The following is a 19,152-nucleotide window of genomic DNA, read 5'->3' as shown; positions in this document are numbered from 1 at the left end:
GAGCGAGATAAGCGATATAGATATACTTGCTCGGGCTAAAATAGCAACTTAAAAATTCAATTTCTCAATAAATATTGCTAGTCGCCAAAAATCCTTTTAAGGGAAGTCTTATATTGTTATAAAGAAGCAGTATGCAAAATTTCAGCTCAAAATTCGGTTTCCGCTTTTCGGAAGTACAGCCAAATTTGGATAGAAAGATCAAAGGTAAAAGATTATATAATTTTTTTTTCGCTCGTCGTAATAGGGAAAGAAAAATACATATAGAAGTTATTTATGAATCACCCGCCACAAATGTATTTCACTCATAAGTTCAATCAAGGAGGCGATCACTGCGAGGGCGCGGCGAGAAACGCCAAAGATTTACACGCTGCGCAGAATCGGCAGGATCCGTGGATTATTGCTGCCTGCGTCCTCCCACCCCTCCCACCTCGACTGGAGGAACGGCGAGGGGGATGCAGTTTATGTGGTAAAACGTAGACGCTAAATTTCATTAAAAAAAAAAAAAACCAAAACCAAAACCAAAACAAAATATGTATATAAGTGAGCAGAGTAAAGTTTGAGGGAGAGTAAGGGGGAGGGGACAGATTACCGTAGTTATAATTTTTCAGCGGCAATCCGCGTAACGTGTTCCTGATTATAATATGGTGCAGTCGTACCGTTGTAGATTGCAACTAATCGTATTTGCTGTTCCGACAATTTTTTTCGCTGGTCCTGTAAGAATTACAATCATAACGTTATTGTGATCATACGTTTAAATTTATAATGCTTATTATTCGAGTGCTACGATTTTTCGGGAATGATCTTCTAATAACTTATCCCATATTCAGGATATACGGAGAAAATTTATTAGTGCAAACGTGTTTATACTGTTTTAACTTATTGTGTCTCGTCTTTGTTCCCTTCAACGCGGAAAGTCGATCAATAATAAATATACCGTGCTGCTTTCGTGCTTTATCTCTTTTCATTTATCTTTTTTTACTCCCACACCAATTTACAATAATGAATATATCCGTACTTGAGTGCAGTTTTCATTTTTTATTTCTTAGTAATCGACCCATGAAAAGATGTACCGCCACTCTGCCTCGTGACTATCGTGACCCGTGAATGCAAATCTTTGTTTTTTCATTTTGTTTTTGTCTTTACGTTTCGTCATGTGCTGCTCCTATATGTGCATTTCCGATGATATCTCCTTTTATTATTTTAATGTGACCTTCAATTAACATTGAATCGTAATTTTCGTTCCCATAAATGAAATTATTTTCATTTTCCTTCTCTTTTTCGTTCTTTCCATTAACATGAGCCTTTTTTCTTCTTTCCGTTTTAAGGTCTCTGCCAAATTCTGCAATGGAGGGCATGTGTAAGTTTCTTTAAAATATATACGCGAATCACAAAAAAAGGGTATCACTCGAATAAGCTTGTCTACCAAACGAACTGAAATTTTTTTTGTTAAAGTCCAAAAATTAGGTTGAACAAATTGGTATTGACATGTATTTTCTTTTTTATATCAAAATGAATAATTAATGATTGATATTGTAGACTCAGGGATTGTATCTCTTAATTATTTCCAAGCTTTGTGTTATATCTAATGAAAATTCTTATGGGTGAATGAATTAAAGTAAATGTGATACTTGAAAGAAACATACGAAAGGTATTGAGTACAAGAATAAAACGATTTTTGAATGCAGTTGCTCTCCGCCGAAGGAGTGCTGTACACTTGGCTGTTGTTACGTCTATTCGCCACCTGCTCCAACACTGTTTGAGATGTTTGCATTCTTGATTTCAACATACTGGTATTTATTGTTAGTAAACAAATATGAAGTACAAAAATTTGGAGACTTGTTTACAATTTTGTTTTCGGAGAAAAGAATATATGATATATTTTAATTATCTTTGAGACAGTTTTTTTCATTAGATTTTGGGTTGTTTATCAGGGCTGCAATCCTGAGCGGGTTAGCTTTGGCGACAATTTGCGGCTGTTGGCTTTGCCATAGACTGCATAGGAGGGACGAGGCTTCCGAAGATGGGAGCACTTCCGAAAGGACCTCCTCCGTATCTTTTTATCCGCCGCCGCATTACAGCAGATGTAGCTCTTTCATCCAGGCCCTCCCACCACCTTATAACGAGGTATATTATCATAATAGGTTGTACTAAAAATCAAGCAAATTTCATAGTTTTTGAATGATCACGTGAGTCAATATTGTTAAAGCGATGTCTCATAAATATTTGAAATTAACGCTATGCCAACCGGGGATGCTTTAAAGAACTACTTGTTTCAATTAGGTCACTGCAAAACCGGATTTATATCCACTGGTAATAGGCTACGATGAAGGAATTGGCAAGGGGACATCTGGTTTCGTAATGCGTTACTTCCGGACATTGTCGCACGCGAGTACACTCGATTCTTTGAGCTCGAGTTTTATGTGCAACGTTGTAAATGAGGCTAACACGATAATCCCACCCCCGTATTCGTGTAACAATAGTCTCGACGGACTTTCGACAATGGGCGGTTGCGAGAGAGGAGAAATCATCAATGCCGGATCGATTGTTTCGCTAGCAAATAATAGAACCACGTCTGACATATCGAGTTTGGCTGCTCAATCACCGTGTTCGCCACCCAGAGCTACTAGTCCCACTGTAGAGGTATTTCATTTATTTTTATTTACAATGGTTTTTCGATGAATTTTTTGAAATCTCGATTGTTGCACCGATTTCTTTTTTACAGTTACGAGAGCTGCTCGACAAAATCCAACAGCTTCCTCAAGTGCCAAGTGAACTGAATTTTCCACCGAACACTCACAACCGGAATCATCATGAAAATCGTCCCAACAATATACAACAGAGACCAGTGAGTCCGGGTGAAATCGCATCGTCGCGTGGTAGAAGAGCACGCGGAAAAATGTATATGCCGCTTGGATTGCCGAGTTCTCGAAACAAAACGAAACGTTGGCTTTCACGTTCCGCACCGACTACTCCTTCGGGCACTATTCCCTTATCTCTTTTCCCGGGACAAAGCAGAAGGCCTTCGGAGCACACTGACAACAGCTGCGGTCAACAATTTGTTCCTTTACTGGCCGAACAGGATGAAAACGATGCTGGAAATACTTTGCTTCATTGCGGCAGCAGCGAACGTGGCTCCTCATTACCCGAACAGGAGGAAGAACAATTATGACAAGATTATTATTTAATTTAAGTCTTTCTTTCGAGTCGTCACTTATATGGTAGTAGAAGCTATCGGCAATATCTCATGCGTTCGGAACTGGAAACGAGGAGAAAAAAAATATAATGAATCAATGTGTTTTTCATTCCTCGGCAAGTTAGACATTTTTTTTAAATAATTGAGACTGCTTAAGCAACAAACCTAGTCATTTATTTATTCTAACCACTACTATTGCTACTACTACTACTACTACTACTACTACTACTACTACTACTACTACTACTACTACTACTACTACTACTACTACTATTACTACTACTACTACTACTACTACCACCACCACCACCACCACCACCACCACCACTATTATTACTAAGTACACGCTTGTTTTATGCAATTTTTTTGTAACGTCAAATTTGATTCGCATACTCGGAAATGATTTAAACATTAATCTGGAAGAAAAAAGAAATCGCCTACTTTATAGATCAGTAGATAAGAAAAAAATTTTTTAGTGATGTAGTGTCGGTGAGAATGATGAATAATCGGACGTGAAACAGAGACGAGCGAGCTGTTGATACTAAACTCTAATCTTTTACTGCCCTCGGCGTTTAATCGTGTTAAATATATTTCGGTGATAATAATTCCAGTGTTGACCTAATTAATAAAAATGCTACGAATCCCGGAATAGTTGGGATAGATCGCGTATAGTGAAATTAAAAATTGCTAGATAGAATTTTCTCTTCAAGTAACTTTGACTTGCGTTATCATAACAGCAAATTAAAATAACTGCTTCTCAAATTATTTACAATTGTATATTTTTCAAGGTGTTGAGAAGCAAAGAGTGTAACGCGTTTTAATTTTTATTGGAAAACAAATCGTTAAATTACTTTTTTGCAACTTTTTCAAACGTTTTCTCGCTATACCAAACCAGCTCATTATAACTGGAACTTGATATTTTATTTGAAAAAAATTTTTAAAAAATTTGTAATTGTGTATAGAGTTAAACGGATTGAACGTTATGACTATGCTCTGGAGCAGAGATTATAAACAATTTAAGTGAAAAAAGCTGTAAATAATGGGCTAAACAAATCGTGTTTCGAAGAATTAGATTGACTTGAAAAAATAATCAAACGCGTCAATCTTCGTGGACGACTCTCTATGTGAGCCTCAAACTTCAACTTGAAAGTCGGGGAATTAAGAAAAAAAGAGGATAACGCGCGCGCACCACACACACACACACACACACACGTGCACGCGCGCACGCGCACCCACAATCCAGAAATAACGGCCACCCAAAGAACTTTAGCAAAGGTGAAGATGCGTCCGAGACAATATTAATTTATGATATCAAGTCCGTCAGAACATAGTATGATAAGTTTTGAATCTCAAGTGGCAAAAATGATAAACTTTCGAATTTGATAAAACAGCAAAGAGCGAAAGAGAAAGAAAAATGAGGTGGTGTGCACAAACCATACCATATTTATAAACATATAGATATGAAACACTGATTAGTTTTAATATTTGTGTATGGTATGCACGGAAGGTTCACGTTCCAATGATTCAAAGAAAAATTTCAAGATTAAGTTCTTGCATCGCAATGCGCACATTGTACAATGTTATTATGAAATTGAATGAATGTCATTAAAATTAGATGAACGTAACGTGATAAATGTGAAAATAATTCAACCAACACGAAAAAATGGTCAGAGCGATTCGTTTATCACAATATATCATTCGCGTACACCACACCACGTATTGTCGTCATGTATTTTTTCATGGAATATAATACGAATAAATTCAGGCTTTTATGAAAAAAAATACATTTGTTTGAGCTTCTGATCTTCAACCAAGTATTCGTTTTCTATTTGTTTCATCCTTTTTTTCCAAAAGATTTTTTTTCCTTTTTTCCCCTAAATATCGAGCCTGAAAATAGAAATTAAAGGATGGAGAAAAAAATATGTTTGCTTTCACGTCAATGTGGGAGTATGGATTTATTATGGACTCACGTTGTTTTTTCAATGGTTCGACAGCGTGGATTAATAATAATAATACTTGTAGTAAATATACGAATAATTATGACATACAAGTAGGTGAGCTCGATTTTCTGAACGTGTAATCATCTTAGTACAAAGGTTCGTTAAAAAAATGACTATGGACGTGAGGATTGACGTTTTGTGCTGTTTATTTGTTGCATAATGCTACCCCGTGCTACTTGGAGTATTGATATTGTTTTTATAATAGTTGAAACACGGTCGTGTTTTGTGCTTTCAGTCTCGTTTTTATGTTTTTTGTTCTCTACAGCGTTGAGAGTGGTTACTCCTGATTATTACTCGCAGAACTGAATAAAATGTGTTCATTGGTCTTTCGTGCTATCTTCTCCGAACGACGAAACAAAATTTTATAATTCTTGTGTTTTCTCCTACTTTTTTTTTGTAACCAGTAAAGCAATGGGGAATCACCAGAACAAAAAGAGCGCATCTTACACATCGATATGTACAAATCTTCGTAGTCGAAACAAAAGGTCTTGTAAATCACGTACTTTTTGATTTAATTTTTTCGAGACAAAACTAAAAAAAAAACGATATATCCATCACATACAGGGATACTGATCAAAATATGATAATGCCAATAATTTTGATTTTTTATTTGTCGCGTGGTTGAAAAAAAGACGACGAAATGACGTAGAAATTGACTCGAATTAATGTGTGACCTATGGTCAGCCTAGTTCTCTAAAGTACTTTTTCTCCTTCTTTTTTATTTCCAAGTGCAATTGAACACAAGTTTAATGTATTAGAAAACAAGATTTGCGTTTATCAAAATTTTTGTCATTAGATTTATATAATTTTTTCGATTGTTACACTAATCTGAGTTTTCGTGGGCAATTTTCTTTCTTCGCTTCCTTGTTTATCCAGTCGCTATTACACAAATATATACATATTTTCTAAGGGTTTGTGTTGCGCTTGTGCGTTTATATTAAATACATCCATACAGATTTGTCGTTAATATAACTTCCATATACAAATAATCAATCAGACTTGGGCGTTAGTATGAATATTACCGAGAACATAACATTTATCTACGCGACTTGCATTTTCTTGCGGAATTGTCTCGCGATTAATTGGACTATTTATTGACTCGAATACGAGGTCGTCAATTGCGACTTTCGCGAAATAAATTCTCCCTTGTAGGACAACGAGCTAGTACTCTTACAATGAAGAAAAAAAAAATGCCTCGTAGTTACAATGAAGGTTTAAGCTATACTGGTATGGTTATTTGCGCCGCTTATCGCGCTGAAAAGTGCAGCGCTGTTTCTCTTGAAACTACCAACTTGCTCGTCCGGCCATATGGATTCTCCGAGTAGGGAGGATAAATTTTGACAGAGCTTTTGATAATTCTCTCGCAATACTTCCTGGTATTCGTGTTGATCTGCCGTTATCAATTTGCTGTTTATTTGCAGCGCAGTATAACATATCTTGACGAAATCCCTAAAAAAAGAAAAAAAAAAGGAGGAAACCATGTTATTGATATTTGACACTAACGATTTTTATGCCAGTACGAATGCCCCGCACAGCCAAAATATGAATTGATGACCGCCTTTCAAGTACCTAAAAACATCCTTCAATTCTTCAACCTTGTCGTCCGGATAATTGGACGAACAGGCAGGATCTAAAAAAGCGGATGCGTAAGCGAGCGGTCCCGCATTAACGGTAACGCACACGCTCCCTTGCAAACGCAATTGCAATTTTTTAGCATCAGTAGGTGCAATAAGAGCAACGTCCTCCAATTCTTGTACACGTTGTCGCATCTCGTCCAGAGCTACCTCGATTGGACTCAGCTCTATTATCCGTTTTTCCGCCACGGGAATGCGTTTTTTTATATACGGAAATAAGCATTTGGCTGCAATGATTTTTTTCTTTAGTTCCACGATCAATAAATTACGGATATGTGAATTTTTTTTTCCCATATTGATAAAAAAGCGTAAAAAAAAAAAAAATTAAGTAATAAATTTGTTTTTACTCGTTAGTATCGTTCGCCTTTTCCATTGATCCTCAGGGTTTCCTCTCGCTTTTCCTCCTTCCTTAGTAAATGGTGTTTCAAACATAAAGCAATAAACGTCATGATTAAGCTCAAATTCGGTCTGTCGGTTTTCTAATTCAAATTTTTCGAAGTAAGGTACAACGTGTGTCACTTGTATATAAGCTATTTTCGTGTCTAATTCGCTAACGTCGACGGGCACCGAATCCATTATTATTTTAACGTTCTCTGAGCCGAATTTCTCCGAGTACAAACGATAAAGCCGGTCTGAGATTTCTGACAGGGACGTGACTTTCGGTTCTTTATAAATGTATTCTTGTCCGTGTTCCTCTTCGTAATACGCCTAAAAGGATAATTCATTGTTTGAATTGAAAATGAAGAAAATGATAAATAGGAAAATCGAAGAGCCATATTATTACTTACGGATCCAAAAAAGGCTACTCTGTAAAATCTTCCCAACAATCTTTTTCCAGTTTTTGTAACTTCGACGATCTTCGTGCAAGCTTGGGACAAATGCGTGTAACACTGTGACAACGCTCCGTAATCACGTTTGTTCTCGTAAATTGGGATTATCAGGCGGTACAAAGGGCCAAGAAGCTCGTACCGTTCAGCTTTTTCAAGCATTTCTGCACACATTTCCAATTGCTCGAGAAGAAGACTTTCATTGTAATGAATATCTTGGATCCCTGAGGAAAACCCGACTGTTGTACTTTCGACGCATTTTTCATATTTAATGAACGTCAATTCCGAAGCAATTAGACAGGCAGCGAATTAAACTTTTATATATATACATATGGGCAGATTTCATTACTTTTCGACCGCAGCCTGCGCGCATGGGTCACCTATTTGGCTGCCGAATTTTATCCAAATAGTACATTATAAAATAAGACGATCTCCCAAATTTCAAGTCCGTACATGAATTTTTTACCGCTGTTGAATTTTTTGAATTTCTTAAAAAGTCAGTTTTTTTTAGCCATTTACATGATTTTTTAATGCCAACTCTATGAGGTTCAAAGTTTCGCGTATGAAGCGGCATTTTTCCTCTTGAACCTTCTACTTTTGAGAAAAAAAATAGTTATTCACTCCAAACGAAAATCCGGTTGAATTAGCACCCTTTTCTTAAATGACTATTTTTACGAAATTTCCCGCATTTTTGAAACGTGGCTGTAGCGATAATTTTTCACGCAGACGGCTTTAATACGGCTCTAATTTTTCATCTAGGTATATATTCTATAACTGCATATACGAATATAATATTACCACGCTCCTTTTGACACACATACTCTCAAAGCCACTTGATTTCTGAAAAATCATCATTTTCAAAAAGTTGGGAATTTTTTATACCATAATGGAATGGCTTGAAATTTTCAGGGAATGTACCTCATTCTATACCCAAACAACACTGAAAATTTTCAAAACGAGTTTCAGCTGGTCAAGTGAGCTGTGAATTTTCGAAATGCTCCAGTTTCCCGTATTTTTTTTTTCACGTTTATTTTTTTATTCCGAGTAGGTTGATATTTGAAAGAAAATACGAGTTACACGCTATTCTCATTTTGTCAGAGAACAGCTAGGTGTAACCTTTATTTTTCTCAAAAAATCAAGGCTGTCCGAGTAAAACGGGTAACCATTTTGCAGCTATCTCTCTCGCACTCGCGCAAGCACCGCGCAATTGATAGATCACCTTAATTTCACTTTAACGAATTTACTCTAATTTTGTATCAAGTTGAATTAAAAATATAAAAAAGCGTAGCGTGTGTGCAATCACACGACATGTAATTTAATGGAGAAAAAAAAAAAAAAAAAAAAAACAACGACAAAACATTCAAACATTTAATTTCGATCTCTGCGGGGATTAGTAGTAGCCATGCGATGTTAGTTCATAGCTGTACCAAGGACATTGTGCAAAAAACATACAAATCTCACCGGCGTCAAGCTTAAGACCCCGTTCATCTCTTGAAATATTAACTGAAATTTCATCGAAAGCTTCAGCGCCCCACGAGTGCATTTTTCTTAATTTCAAATATTCTGCCATTAATGCGGCGATGTGCAGTTGACAGCAAGCAGCCTGATGAAGTAAAGAACAAAAAATTATGAATGATGGTCGACGATTCTATTGATTCTATTGATAAAAATAGTCATTATTAATACAAATATTGAAATTATTGACCTCTGAAAAATTTCCATCTCTCGCATGATTTCTAGCCATTGTTTCGAGCCAAGTATGCCGGAGTTCGGGCGTACTGGCATAAGAATTAGCGAGACTGTGTTGAAGATCGACGAGCATCTCGGGATCGTTGTTGTGTTCTCGCATTTGTGCTGTTGCCATTAGAACGGTTCTGATACGTTTGTTAAGATCTTTAACTTCGACGGGAAAGCCGGTGCCTTTCATTACTTTATCGGAGGAGGCGTAACTGTTTATTAACGACAATGATTCTTGGAATCTCGAGTTGTTCAAACCGATCACATTGCCCAACATTTGAGACACGGAAATAATCACCTTGACGATAAGAAAAATAGAGAAACAGTGTGTGTGTGTGTGCGTGTGTGTGTGCGCGTGTTTGAAAGTATATACGATTAAATTTTTTTCGTTTGTTATTCACGTTCGATTTGACTCACCTGCAAATGCACTCTGGTCAATCCTTTTCTGCTGGTGAACTCGAAATTGCTTCGCATCAGCAGATACAATAGAGCACAAGACTCCTGTCTGATAGAGCTCAATTTACTGTTGCAACATCGCAACAACTCGTAACACAATCGACCACAAAACACCGCGCTCCCTGCATACGAAAAGAATGCAATTTGTTACATAATCAGAGTACACGATGCCGCCGGTTTGACTGAAGAAAAAAATAAAACAACTACGGACTTTCATACACGCGAGTTCATATTTCTACGATTAACTTTCTAACCGACCAACGCTTCGTCTTACTTATTCGTATGGTAGCAAATAAATTTTAAGAAAATATCGAGTCTTTGGTAATTATGTGGTAATGACGACGTAGATGGGAGAATTAAAAATGAGATTCGACTTTATAATAAAGGTATAATAAATTATAATAAAGATTATATATTTGTATAAGTAGTTAATTCCTCTTGCCTTGAAATAACGCAATGGAATAGTTATTGAGGAAGGCTCGAAGCCCAGCAAAAACGTGACGAAGCAGAGTTTCGGATTGTCCGATTTGAAGGAAAGTTAAGTAGATTGTAAAAAGTTTTTGCATTATTGGGTTGTCGCCATCGCCGGCGAGTAAAATATCCTGTGGACCAAAAATAATATCGTCAATATATCGTATGAATTTTCATCGTTTGAACGAGTCAGATTGAGATTGCTCTTACTTTGAAATGAATGCAAAAGAGTCCGATGCAATCGAGGGTGATGAGTCCGATTTCCGTTGCCATATTGGCTTCGAGGAGAGCCTGATGAAATTTGCCACTTTCATCGTCGACGAGACTTTCGCGTGCTGTATTATTGTGAGGCTGGAGAGTTCCAGTAGCCGGACTATCGGATGAAAAATCGGGAGGTGCCATTCTTGCGGGTAATGTCATAGCTTTCACCGTTCGAGGCTTTCCGCCGGTGCTCGCTACGTTTACGGCTACTTGGCGTTTTCCTATATATTTGAAATGATGTAGACTCATTCTGGAGATATGAAAAGAAAAGAAAAAAACCAACGATTCCGATTATTATTATTTATATAATACGAATGCAAATAAAGAATCAACGTTTATTAGGAAAAAAAAAACAAGTTAATGGATATAGAAAATTCTACAACTGACTCTATAACGGTGAAGAAGCTCAAGATTTCAGAATCCGAACATTGCTGCCACCAAGCAATGATTTGATGATCGCCAAGGTATTTTATAACGAATAAAAAGCAAACGAGTAAATCTTTCATTTCGGAAGATTGCAGCTTGTCGCATCTCGGAGACGTTTGTGTTACACTCAATGATCTCGAATGTCCTTTACGCTCGGAACAACCATTCTCTATGGGTTCACGAATAATAGTCGTTTCTTGGGAGATGTGAGAGTGCGAAGTACTCGACATCGTCGAGGCATTTGACTCGATACTCGCGCACGAATACCCGTTCGCCATTCCTTGTCCAGCTATCGCAGCAAAATACGTTGAATCCCGCAATTGCATTGATCCTCTTATCGGAGATTGTGAATCGAGATGAAGAGTCAACCTGAGAATGATAATGTTGCGATTATTGTCCGATGAATTTTTCGAAATTTCTTCCACGTTCGCCTCAATGGTGCATGCGCTTGTCATTCGTTGATAAATATTATTACCCTCGGATGATACACAAATATCAAAAGTTATTTATCGATTATTTACCTATGAATTGATTTTGGGGTATCGGTTACGCTTGTTGGAACACCGGGATCTTTATTAACAACAAAAGAATTACTGCTCGACACTCTTGTATCGTGATTTCGATCGAACTCTATGACTCTATCATTAGCGTCATGGACGGACTGAAGACGGTGAAGATTCTCCAAGACGATTCCCAACCACGGAATGTAAATCGATGTTATCCGACTAAGTTGTCCCTGAAACGAATAGAAATATTATTTATTATTAAATTTGACACTAACATAATAATTGACTTTTTAGAGCGTCTACTTAAAAAATCAACAAGCCTTATTCTGATATCTGTCGTCGAGTTCGTGCTTCGCGAGCAAATCTCGTAACGTGATGATCGCAACTTTCCGTATTTGTACGACCTCGTTGAGGGATATTTTAACTTCTTGAAGAAGTAGACCGACTAAGAAATGATGCTTGCAGAAATCTTGAGACAGGCAGTACTCGCTTATGTAATCTATAAATAAAACCATTTATACCGATGGTTGTAAAATTTTCGTCACTATTTAAATTTTTACAATTGATTTGTGTTAACGTAATTTAAAGAGAGGAGAGAGAGAGAGAGAGAGAGAGTGATAAAACATCCAAGTGCTAGAAAAAACTTCCAAATAATGGCATTCTTCCAATCAAAATTCTATCGGAACACTAAGTTATAAACAACAGATAGTGACTTTTAAAGATAATGAAGTTCGCACTGATGGAATGCAACAAAAATCTTTTATCAATGATTTTTATAAATTTTTTTCAGTTAAAAATCAAGATCAAACGTTCATGAATTGTTTAAAAATATTTTTTTTTCATTTCGTTACAATTCATCAATGCAAATTTTTCATTTCACGTATCCATTCGTACGTAGTGTGTTCTTTTGTGTGATGCATTTGTTGAACACGGTGGCGTTTGATGTAAAGTAAATTCATGACATAAGAAACAGCGTTTATTGTCGGGCGATAACATACCATCACACTCTGTCTCTTGTTCGGTATCTTCGAAGCGAAGGCATAAAATTAGTGTCACGTTATAATTTGAGTACCGCTTCGATTTGAATGAAATAAACAAAAACTAGAATTTTTCATAAGATTAAGCCTTTTTATAAAGATATTCTTACCTTTGCTGGTAACGCGTGTCTGCATCATTGGCAAATTGAATGACACGTAATGTTCGTGAGAACATATTATTTGGAGGAATGTGAATTTAAAATCTTGCAGAGTCCTTGGATCGCCCGGTGAGTAATTGTCCATGTAACTTTTGATCAGTCGAAAAACGAATCCACGATCCATGAATGTTAAACATTTCTGGAATATACATTCACGTTTTTTTAATGCTAAATTTTCAATAATTCACAATTACACCAAATAAATAATAATATTCATATCGGATTATGAGTTTTCCAAAGTTTCGAATATCGAAATATACCTTCAAAAATTGGGCCAAACTCTTATTCAATTCGTGAGTCTCGACCGGCATTTCTTTGTATTTATTCATGAGGTACGGCGTTATGACTTCTAATAGATTTTTTATTTCACTGTGATATTGTTGTGAAAATCTCTCGTTACGATGCATCTGTGGTTGAAAAAATTTATTTCCTTTTTTCCGCCTCCTTTGTGTTTTCATACACTTTCGCGGGCGCGCGCACGCACTCAAACATATTAGAAGACTCACTTTAATTCTTCCAGTCGAAAGCATATGTTGAGCCATACTCTTCACCATAATATCGAAGAAAAAACTGGAATGATGCATGAATTTGTTGACCACCAAAAAATCTGTGTTATTCGGTTGCAGCAACGATGGTAAATATTTTGCCAATTGTTCGTGAACGGTGGCTCCATGATTTCTCATATTTGGTGGTACAAAAACAAACTGTTAAAAATACAATAGACTATCAATACCTGAAACACTATGATGTTTATCGAGTCATAGAATATGTATAAAAATAATATGCGCGTAATAAAAAAATATTGATTTTCGTTATTCCTAATATTCTTACCTTAACATACGCCTGAAGAATTTCTTTTCGACCGGCTTGGTGTACAAGACTAATGATATGAATGAGAACCCGGATTATGTAAAGACCGACTTCCTCGCTCGTGTTACAGGTCAACAATGCAAATAATTGATTAATAATTGTCGGAAAAAATGTAATTGCCGTAATCAATTGTATGGCGTGAGCGGCTTTGAGAATTTTGCAAGTTTCCATATCGGACGGAACGGCCGAAGGTTTTGTGTCCAAAATTCTTTCGGCGTGAACAAAAAAATTGTGCAAATGGGGATCTCGCGTAAAGACGGTCGAGATCAATTGAAACGAAACGGTGAAGATTTGACGTTGTCCATCGATCCACGTAATATCGGGGCCAGCATTCTAAACTCAGCGTAAGGAACAAGAGGAGGAAGAATAATAAATTTGGAAAATATTCGTAAAAAACTAATAATGGAACGCGAGGCTTTTTTTTTTTTACCCCTTTCCCGAGTCCAAGAGGCTGGATCGCAAGATATCCCGCTGGTAAATGTGTCGCTACGGGCAGAGTTTGGATATTCGTTTCCATGTCGACGTTCAATCTAAGAAAAAATCGTGTCAACAATGGGACAGCTAAAGAACGAATGTGAAGAAGAAAGAAGGAAAAAAAAATGTATTTCAAATGTCTCTAAACTCACCGTCCTTTGTGCAAAAGAACTGCCCATGCATACCCGACGCAATTTTCAACCCCATTTTCCTTTTTCTTATTCATATCACAACTTATGTGATAAAAAGAGAACAAGAGATGATGTTTGGCATGGAGTTTGGTGGGTAACCTCATTTTTATTTCCTCATACCATGAGGGTACGGCGTTATGATGAAGTACAGCACAATTCGCTCGAGGACATAGTAATTGCGACCCCGGTTTTCCATAAATACACTGAAGCAAAAAAAAAACTCGAACAAATATTATAACGAGGATTCATGAAATATTTCATTTGAAATTCAAAGAGGGAAAAAAATTTCTTATCACCCGCAATGGTTGGGCGTCCTCGCCATCGTCATCGCGCAATTCCACTATGCACGCGATATTTCTGGCTCTACTGAATATTTTTTGAGTATCGAAATTCAACGTTTGTGGATAAACGTATAAATGATTGACGTAGGTCGTGTAAGGATGAACATCCTTTTCCGAGGAACCTTCGAATTCGGCTACTTCGATGGTAGGCCTCGCGATAGGCGGCAATGGAAATGGTTTCAATGGAATCAAGGCCGTTGTCAAAGAATCTAAAAAAAATACATTTTTTTCGTTAGAAACTAAAAGAAAAATCGAACACTCAAGGCGTTGATTTTATAACACTTTTCATTACAACTCACTGTCAGGAATATCGCTTAAAGGCTCGATGTGCAATTTCAGCCATCCAGGAATAACGGTCAGTTTGCTCAATTTCTCAGGTCTACGAAAGAACGTAAAAGTTGTAAGGAAAAAAGAAAAAAAAACGTATAAAATTGATATTGAAAAGAAGGTTACTTTCGTGGGTGTCTTACTTCCTGTACTCGGAGAGCAATTTCAATATTTCGTCGTCGCGAATTTTATTCCCTTCTTGTCTATATATGGCAGGAAAGTCCGAAGATGTATCGAGCTCGTTGCTGTACAGTCTGAAAAGCGGCCTTGCTGCCCAGGCAAAAGGCATTCGATAATTGCCCAATCTAAAGAAATCAATAAATTAGACAATAGGAATAATTGAACTGTTATTCGAGCTCGATGTAATAAATATAACAATCAGGGATTCCGCTGCTGAATAATTATTATTAACGAAATATAACAATGAAATGTTTGTTAATTTTTTCCAAAAATCTAATTTGCTTGTGTGACGTTTTTTTTTTAATTTTTTGATGCACCGATGAAACCGCGTCATCGTTACCTTTTCCATTATTTTTTTCGAGATTAAACGACTAAAAAAATGTCACGAGTTCGCACCTCTGACAAGAGGCCCTGACTTGTTTGTGAACTTTGAGTCCCAGACGTGGATCCTTGGTTGCGCGCAGATAAGGTTCGGAAGTTTGATAAATGCTGCCTTGAAGAATTTTTTCGATCCGTACAACGAGAAAAATATCAGGATGAGGATTGCTAATGCTGAAAATGGCTTGTCTAGGATTTTTCAACCAATTGTATGGAATGCCTTTTAGTTCATCAGGTAAATCGTGGCTCTCGTTATCAGTAGTGACTCCAACAGGGCTCAAATCGCCAACCAGATCCCGAACAGATTCGTGATTGATATCGAAGTGAAAATTTTCAGACAATTTCCGGGCATTCCGAGCGTCGAAAAGAGCGAGACTTGTATGATAAGGTTCGACTTGGCAGAGAGACTCTTTTTCGTCGATGGGTGCTTGGAGCCGAAATTTGAGAGCTTCACATTTGACGAAAATTCGTTGACCAAACTGTTCGTTGTAAGGGTCGATACTCGTTTCATTTGGATTTCCAAGCGGTGTCTTTGCGTGTGAAGAATTATTATAAAGGGTAAACAAACGTTTGCGATTTTCTCGTCGTGCCAACAAAATACTCGTGTCCGTTTCTCGTGAATATTTGATCAATTGGGGATTCATACTTTGTTCGAGGCCCTTGAGAGTTCCATACACGGGCAAAGGTTGAGGCGAAGGCGGAGGCGTGTTGCAAGCTCTTTCTAACGAGGCAGCTCGTTTTTCTTCCTGTTGTTTATAGTGTTGAAGCACCGAAGACAATTTCAACAACCAATCTTGCATATCGGTCTCGTTATCCGCTGCAAAACTGTATGATTTGTGAGTTCCGCTCATTCGCATCTCAAAACAGAATCTACCTCGTTTTGGATTTCTTATCACTTCTGTACAAAAATCCATCACTATCGCCAATTTGGCTTCACCCTTTTTTTCATCTTTGAACAACTCCAATATGTACGTTCCATCCACCTCCTGTCTCAAGTGACAAAATCTTCTTTTAAACGATTTTGCACCTATGTTTACAAACATTCGATCCGCGCTCCCGATTTCTGGACCCTTCAACAGATAACCCTCTTTTGTTATTCCATCGTTTCTCGTAAGGTCCTCATCCACTTGATCCACTTCTGTGTCAATCTCATAAATCTCTTCTCTCAATGCATCACCTTTTGTCAACCTGCGATCAATCGGTAGCTTATTATTTTTTCACATTTTTTCAAGAATATTAAACAACTCGGTTCTTTTCTAGCCTATTTTTCAATTCGCTGATCTTTCAAGCTGCAATATATTTTCCAATTTACTCAACGTCTTCATTCCTGTTTTTATTTTGTATTTCACATTTTAGAAATGAAAATCAATGATAAATGGAATAAAGTAATTGGCATACTTTGGCAGCTCAGTATGCGTTCCTCCATAAGTTGAATATTTGTATCGAACGAGATTCCAGTTTGAGGAGTAAGTTCGAAGACATTCTCTAGTGAGCAGAGTTTCTCCACCTTCGGATGAATCCAAAATATTCTGAACAACCGGTACTGTTGTTCTGTGCCTCTTGGGTAGAATAACTTGCTGCATAACCAATATAAAAACTATTACATCAAAGTTTCTTAATATAATGAAAGTTGAAAAAAAAAAAAGAGATATTAGAAATAACTGAAAAATATTTTTTTTTATCCACATGTAAATTTAGCCAACTGCAAATTCTGAATTAAACAATATACAAATATTTAAGGCTATTGGACATTCATGTTCTTATTGAACTATATACTCATTCAGGAAATTATAGGGTTTATTGGATACATGATTTTTGTCATTCCATTGGCTCACGAACATTTCAAGTATTAGTATTTAAATAATAATTAGTTTTACAATATACACGATACATATATAATATCTACTTTTTCATGTATTTGTTCTCATAGCAGAATTTTTCATAACAACTTCATAGCAGAATGCTTTTCTCTTGTATCAAACTGCCCTTTTAAAATTTGTATTCAACCGCAGGTGTTTATTTATCTAAACAAATGTCTGATTTTGTTTATTTATAATGGAAAATAATGATGGACCCAATTTTCTAGTTCCCAAAAAAATTGATTAAAAAAAAATGAAATAAAACAGCAAAAAACAAGTTGCTTGATAAAAAATTCAAAATAAAAATAGATCTCTGGAAGCCCTGTTATCTTTCAAAATAGATAAGAGTTAGGGAGGGTGGATCGCGACGATACAATGTTGCCATGCTAAACCATGCTAAAAGTATTAAGAATTTAAAAATGATAAGAATTTAATAAAATTTGGTAAATATATTCTTTAAAAATATATAAGACAATATGAATTATTTTAGATTTTTCTACCACATAGCTCTCGAGTAATTGAACACTCAAGTTCAAGTGTATAAGCATAGAGTTTACATATATACAGTTATAAATCTCATGCAGAAGAACACCGATTTAACGCCCAATTATTCGATAACCATGTGGTAAAAATATTTGAAAAAAATTGCATTTGTATACTTGATGCCAAAGAATGTTATCATCAAATTTGATCAAATTCTGATTATTTTGATTTCGTGATCCACCCTTCTTAAAAAAAAAGCGATGCAAATGAACTTACAGAGATGTCATCCTGAGGATAGAGCAAAAGTTCACGTTGCGGATCATTTTGCAGAAGAGTTTTGTTTTTTGAAACAAAATTTTCATAATCCAGAGGCTCGGTAAGAAACGGTTTGTTCTAAATAGAAAATAAAAAAAAGAATAAAATAGGCATTGATCGTCGATATTTGAAATCAACTTTGTGCTATAACCGAATCAGAGGACGTGAAAAATGTTTGACGTAAATTATTCACGATTTACAAGTTGTCAAACAATGAAATGTTCATGTAAAATTCGAAATTGCATGTCGAATAAAACTTTGATCATCAACGTCACAGGTGACACATATTAAATTAATAAGTAATGATATTTTTATTTTCAAATAACATTCGGGAAAAAATATGCCGCGCGCGCGTATACCTGCACCGTACTTTCGCGTACAACTTGTGACACAGTTTCCCGAAGCTGGGCAGCCATACCGGGCTTTCCCAAAGCACGGCTAAACTTTCTTTCGCTCATCGTTTCTTATTGATGACACTTAATTATTTATCATCTTTCGCGATTAAACACGTTCGTAAACATTGTACACACGGTACGATCTGGCGACAGCTACACCGCTACACCCTGACCCCTGCTGACACCTTTGGCCCTGGCCTGCCCTGGCCGATATAAATTTATTCGGTGGCCATCTTGCGGCGATGGGCCCGGCTGCTGTTACCGCTGCCACCACCACAGCGACGACAGCGACGTTCGCATGTAATGATGCCATTCATAAAATATCACCACCGACGGTATAGGGAGATCGTGGGTGGTCATCGTCAAAACCACCAAAACCAACAACAGCTTTTACGTTATTTATTTAAAATTTCATGCGTGGGTGTGGGTGTATAGACAATATTATAAGAATTTATTTTTGAACTGAATTTTTTTTTCGCGTGAAAAATTTTATTATATTTGCAATATTTTCCTTAAGGTTATTGAATTTAATACATTCAACATTACCCGCGTTGCGTCTTTTTCTGCTTTTGGCGTATTATATCGCGGCGGCGCAATCATGCGAATATATAGGGACCGTGCATGAGCTACAGA

The 19,152-nt window shown here is 36.7% G+C and overlaps 2 protein-coding genes across 6 annotated transcripts; one reads left to right on the top strand and one right to left on the bottom strand.

Moving 5' to 3' along the window:
• The first annotated feature begins 497 nt into the window (after positions 1–497).
• On the top strand, positions 498–5,003 carry LOC122411138 (uncharacterized). Of its 2 annotated transcripts, none has more exons than XM_043419704.1 (6): positions 498–713; positions 1,326–1,357; positions 1,686–1,790; positions 1,932–2,124; positions 2,281–2,640; positions 2,723–5,003. In XM_043419704.1, exons 1-6 carry the CDS (start codon positions 642–644, stop codon positions 3,167–3,169), a joined length of 1,209 nt encoding a protein of 402 aa, XP_043275639.1. In that variant the 5' UTR covers positions 498–641; the 3' UTR covers positions 3,170–5,003. The 2 variants fall into 2 exon arrangements, with proteins under 2 accessions (XP_043275639.1, XP_043275638.1); XM_043419703.1 differs by having other exon boundaries at positions 499–713; positions 1,686–1,799.
• A 126-nt stretch (positions 5,004–5,129) lies between these two features.
• Positions 5,130–18,730, bottom strand: Ziz (dedicator of cytokinesis protein Ziz). Of its 4 annotated transcripts, none has more exons than XM_043419684.1 (26): positions 18,484–18,730; positions 18,086–18,202; positions 16,866–17,044; positions 15,486–16,655; positions 15,053–15,214; positions 14,882–14,961; positions 14,538–14,791; positions 14,203–14,444; positions 14,007–14,106; positions 13,538–13,909; positions 13,213–13,410; positions 12,967–13,113; positions 12,659–12,845; positions 12,510–12,536; positions 11,832–12,010; positions 11,527–11,741; positions 10,967–11,374; positions 10,529–10,829; positions 10,290–10,449; positions 9,809–9,969; positions 9,360–9,689; positions 9,107–9,257; positions 7,616–7,878; positions 7,175–7,535; positions 6,763–7,054; positions 5,130–6,642 (listed from the first exon to the last, which is right to left on the bottom strand). In XM_043419684.1, exons 1-26 carry the CDS (start codon positions 18,580–18,582, stop codon positions 6,408–6,410), a joined length of 6,390 nt encoding a protein of 2,129 aa, XP_043275619.1. In that variant the 5' UTR covers positions 18,583–18,730; the 3' UTR covers positions 5,130–6,407. The 4 variants fall into 4 exon arrangements, with proteins under 4 accessions (XP_043275619.1, XP_043275620.1, XP_043275621.1 ...); XM_043419685.1 differs by having other exon boundaries at positions 9,116–9,257; XM_043419686.1 differs by lacking the exon at positions 12,510–12,536.
• Positions 18,731–19,152: the final 422 nt, after the last annotated feature.

The sequence above is a fragment of the Venturia canescens genome, chromosome 5, assembly GCF_019457755.1.
Source record: "Venturia canescens isolate UGA chromosome 5, ASM1945775v1, whole genome shotgun sequence".
Taxonomy (NCBI): domain Eukaryota; kingdom Metazoa; phylum Arthropoda; class Insecta; order Hymenoptera; family Ichneumonidae; genus Venturia; species Venturia canescens.
This window is presented reverse-complemented; position numbering and strand designations above follow the sequence as displayed.

Bases quoted from the DNA above. Each gene is read 5' to 3' on its own strand.
- LOC122411138 (XM_043419703.1), top strand. From the start codon at position 642: ATGGTGCAGTCGTACCGTTGTAGATTGCAACTAATCGTATTTGCTGTT. The intron at 1,800-1,931 runs GTTAGTAAACAA...GTTGTTTATCAG, and splicing joins TCAACATACTGGTATTTATT to GGCTGCAATCCTGAGCGGGT. The intron at 2,641-2,722 runs GTATTTCATTTA...TCTTTTTTACAG, and splicing joins CTACTAGTCCCACTGTAGAG to TTACGAGAGCTGCTCGACAA.
- Ziz (XM_043419684.1), bottom strand. From the start codon at position 18,582: ATGAGCGAAAGAAAGTTTAGCCGTGCTTTGGGAAAGCCCGGTATGGCT. The intron at 11,742-11,831 runs GCTTGTTGATTT...TATTCGTTTCAG, and splicing joins ACGACAGATATCAGAATAAG to GGACAACTTAGTCGGATAAC. The intron at 6,643-6,762 runs GTACTTGAAAGG...TTCTTTTTTTAG, and splicing joins GAATTGAAGGATGTTTTTAG to GGATTTCGTCAAGATATGTT.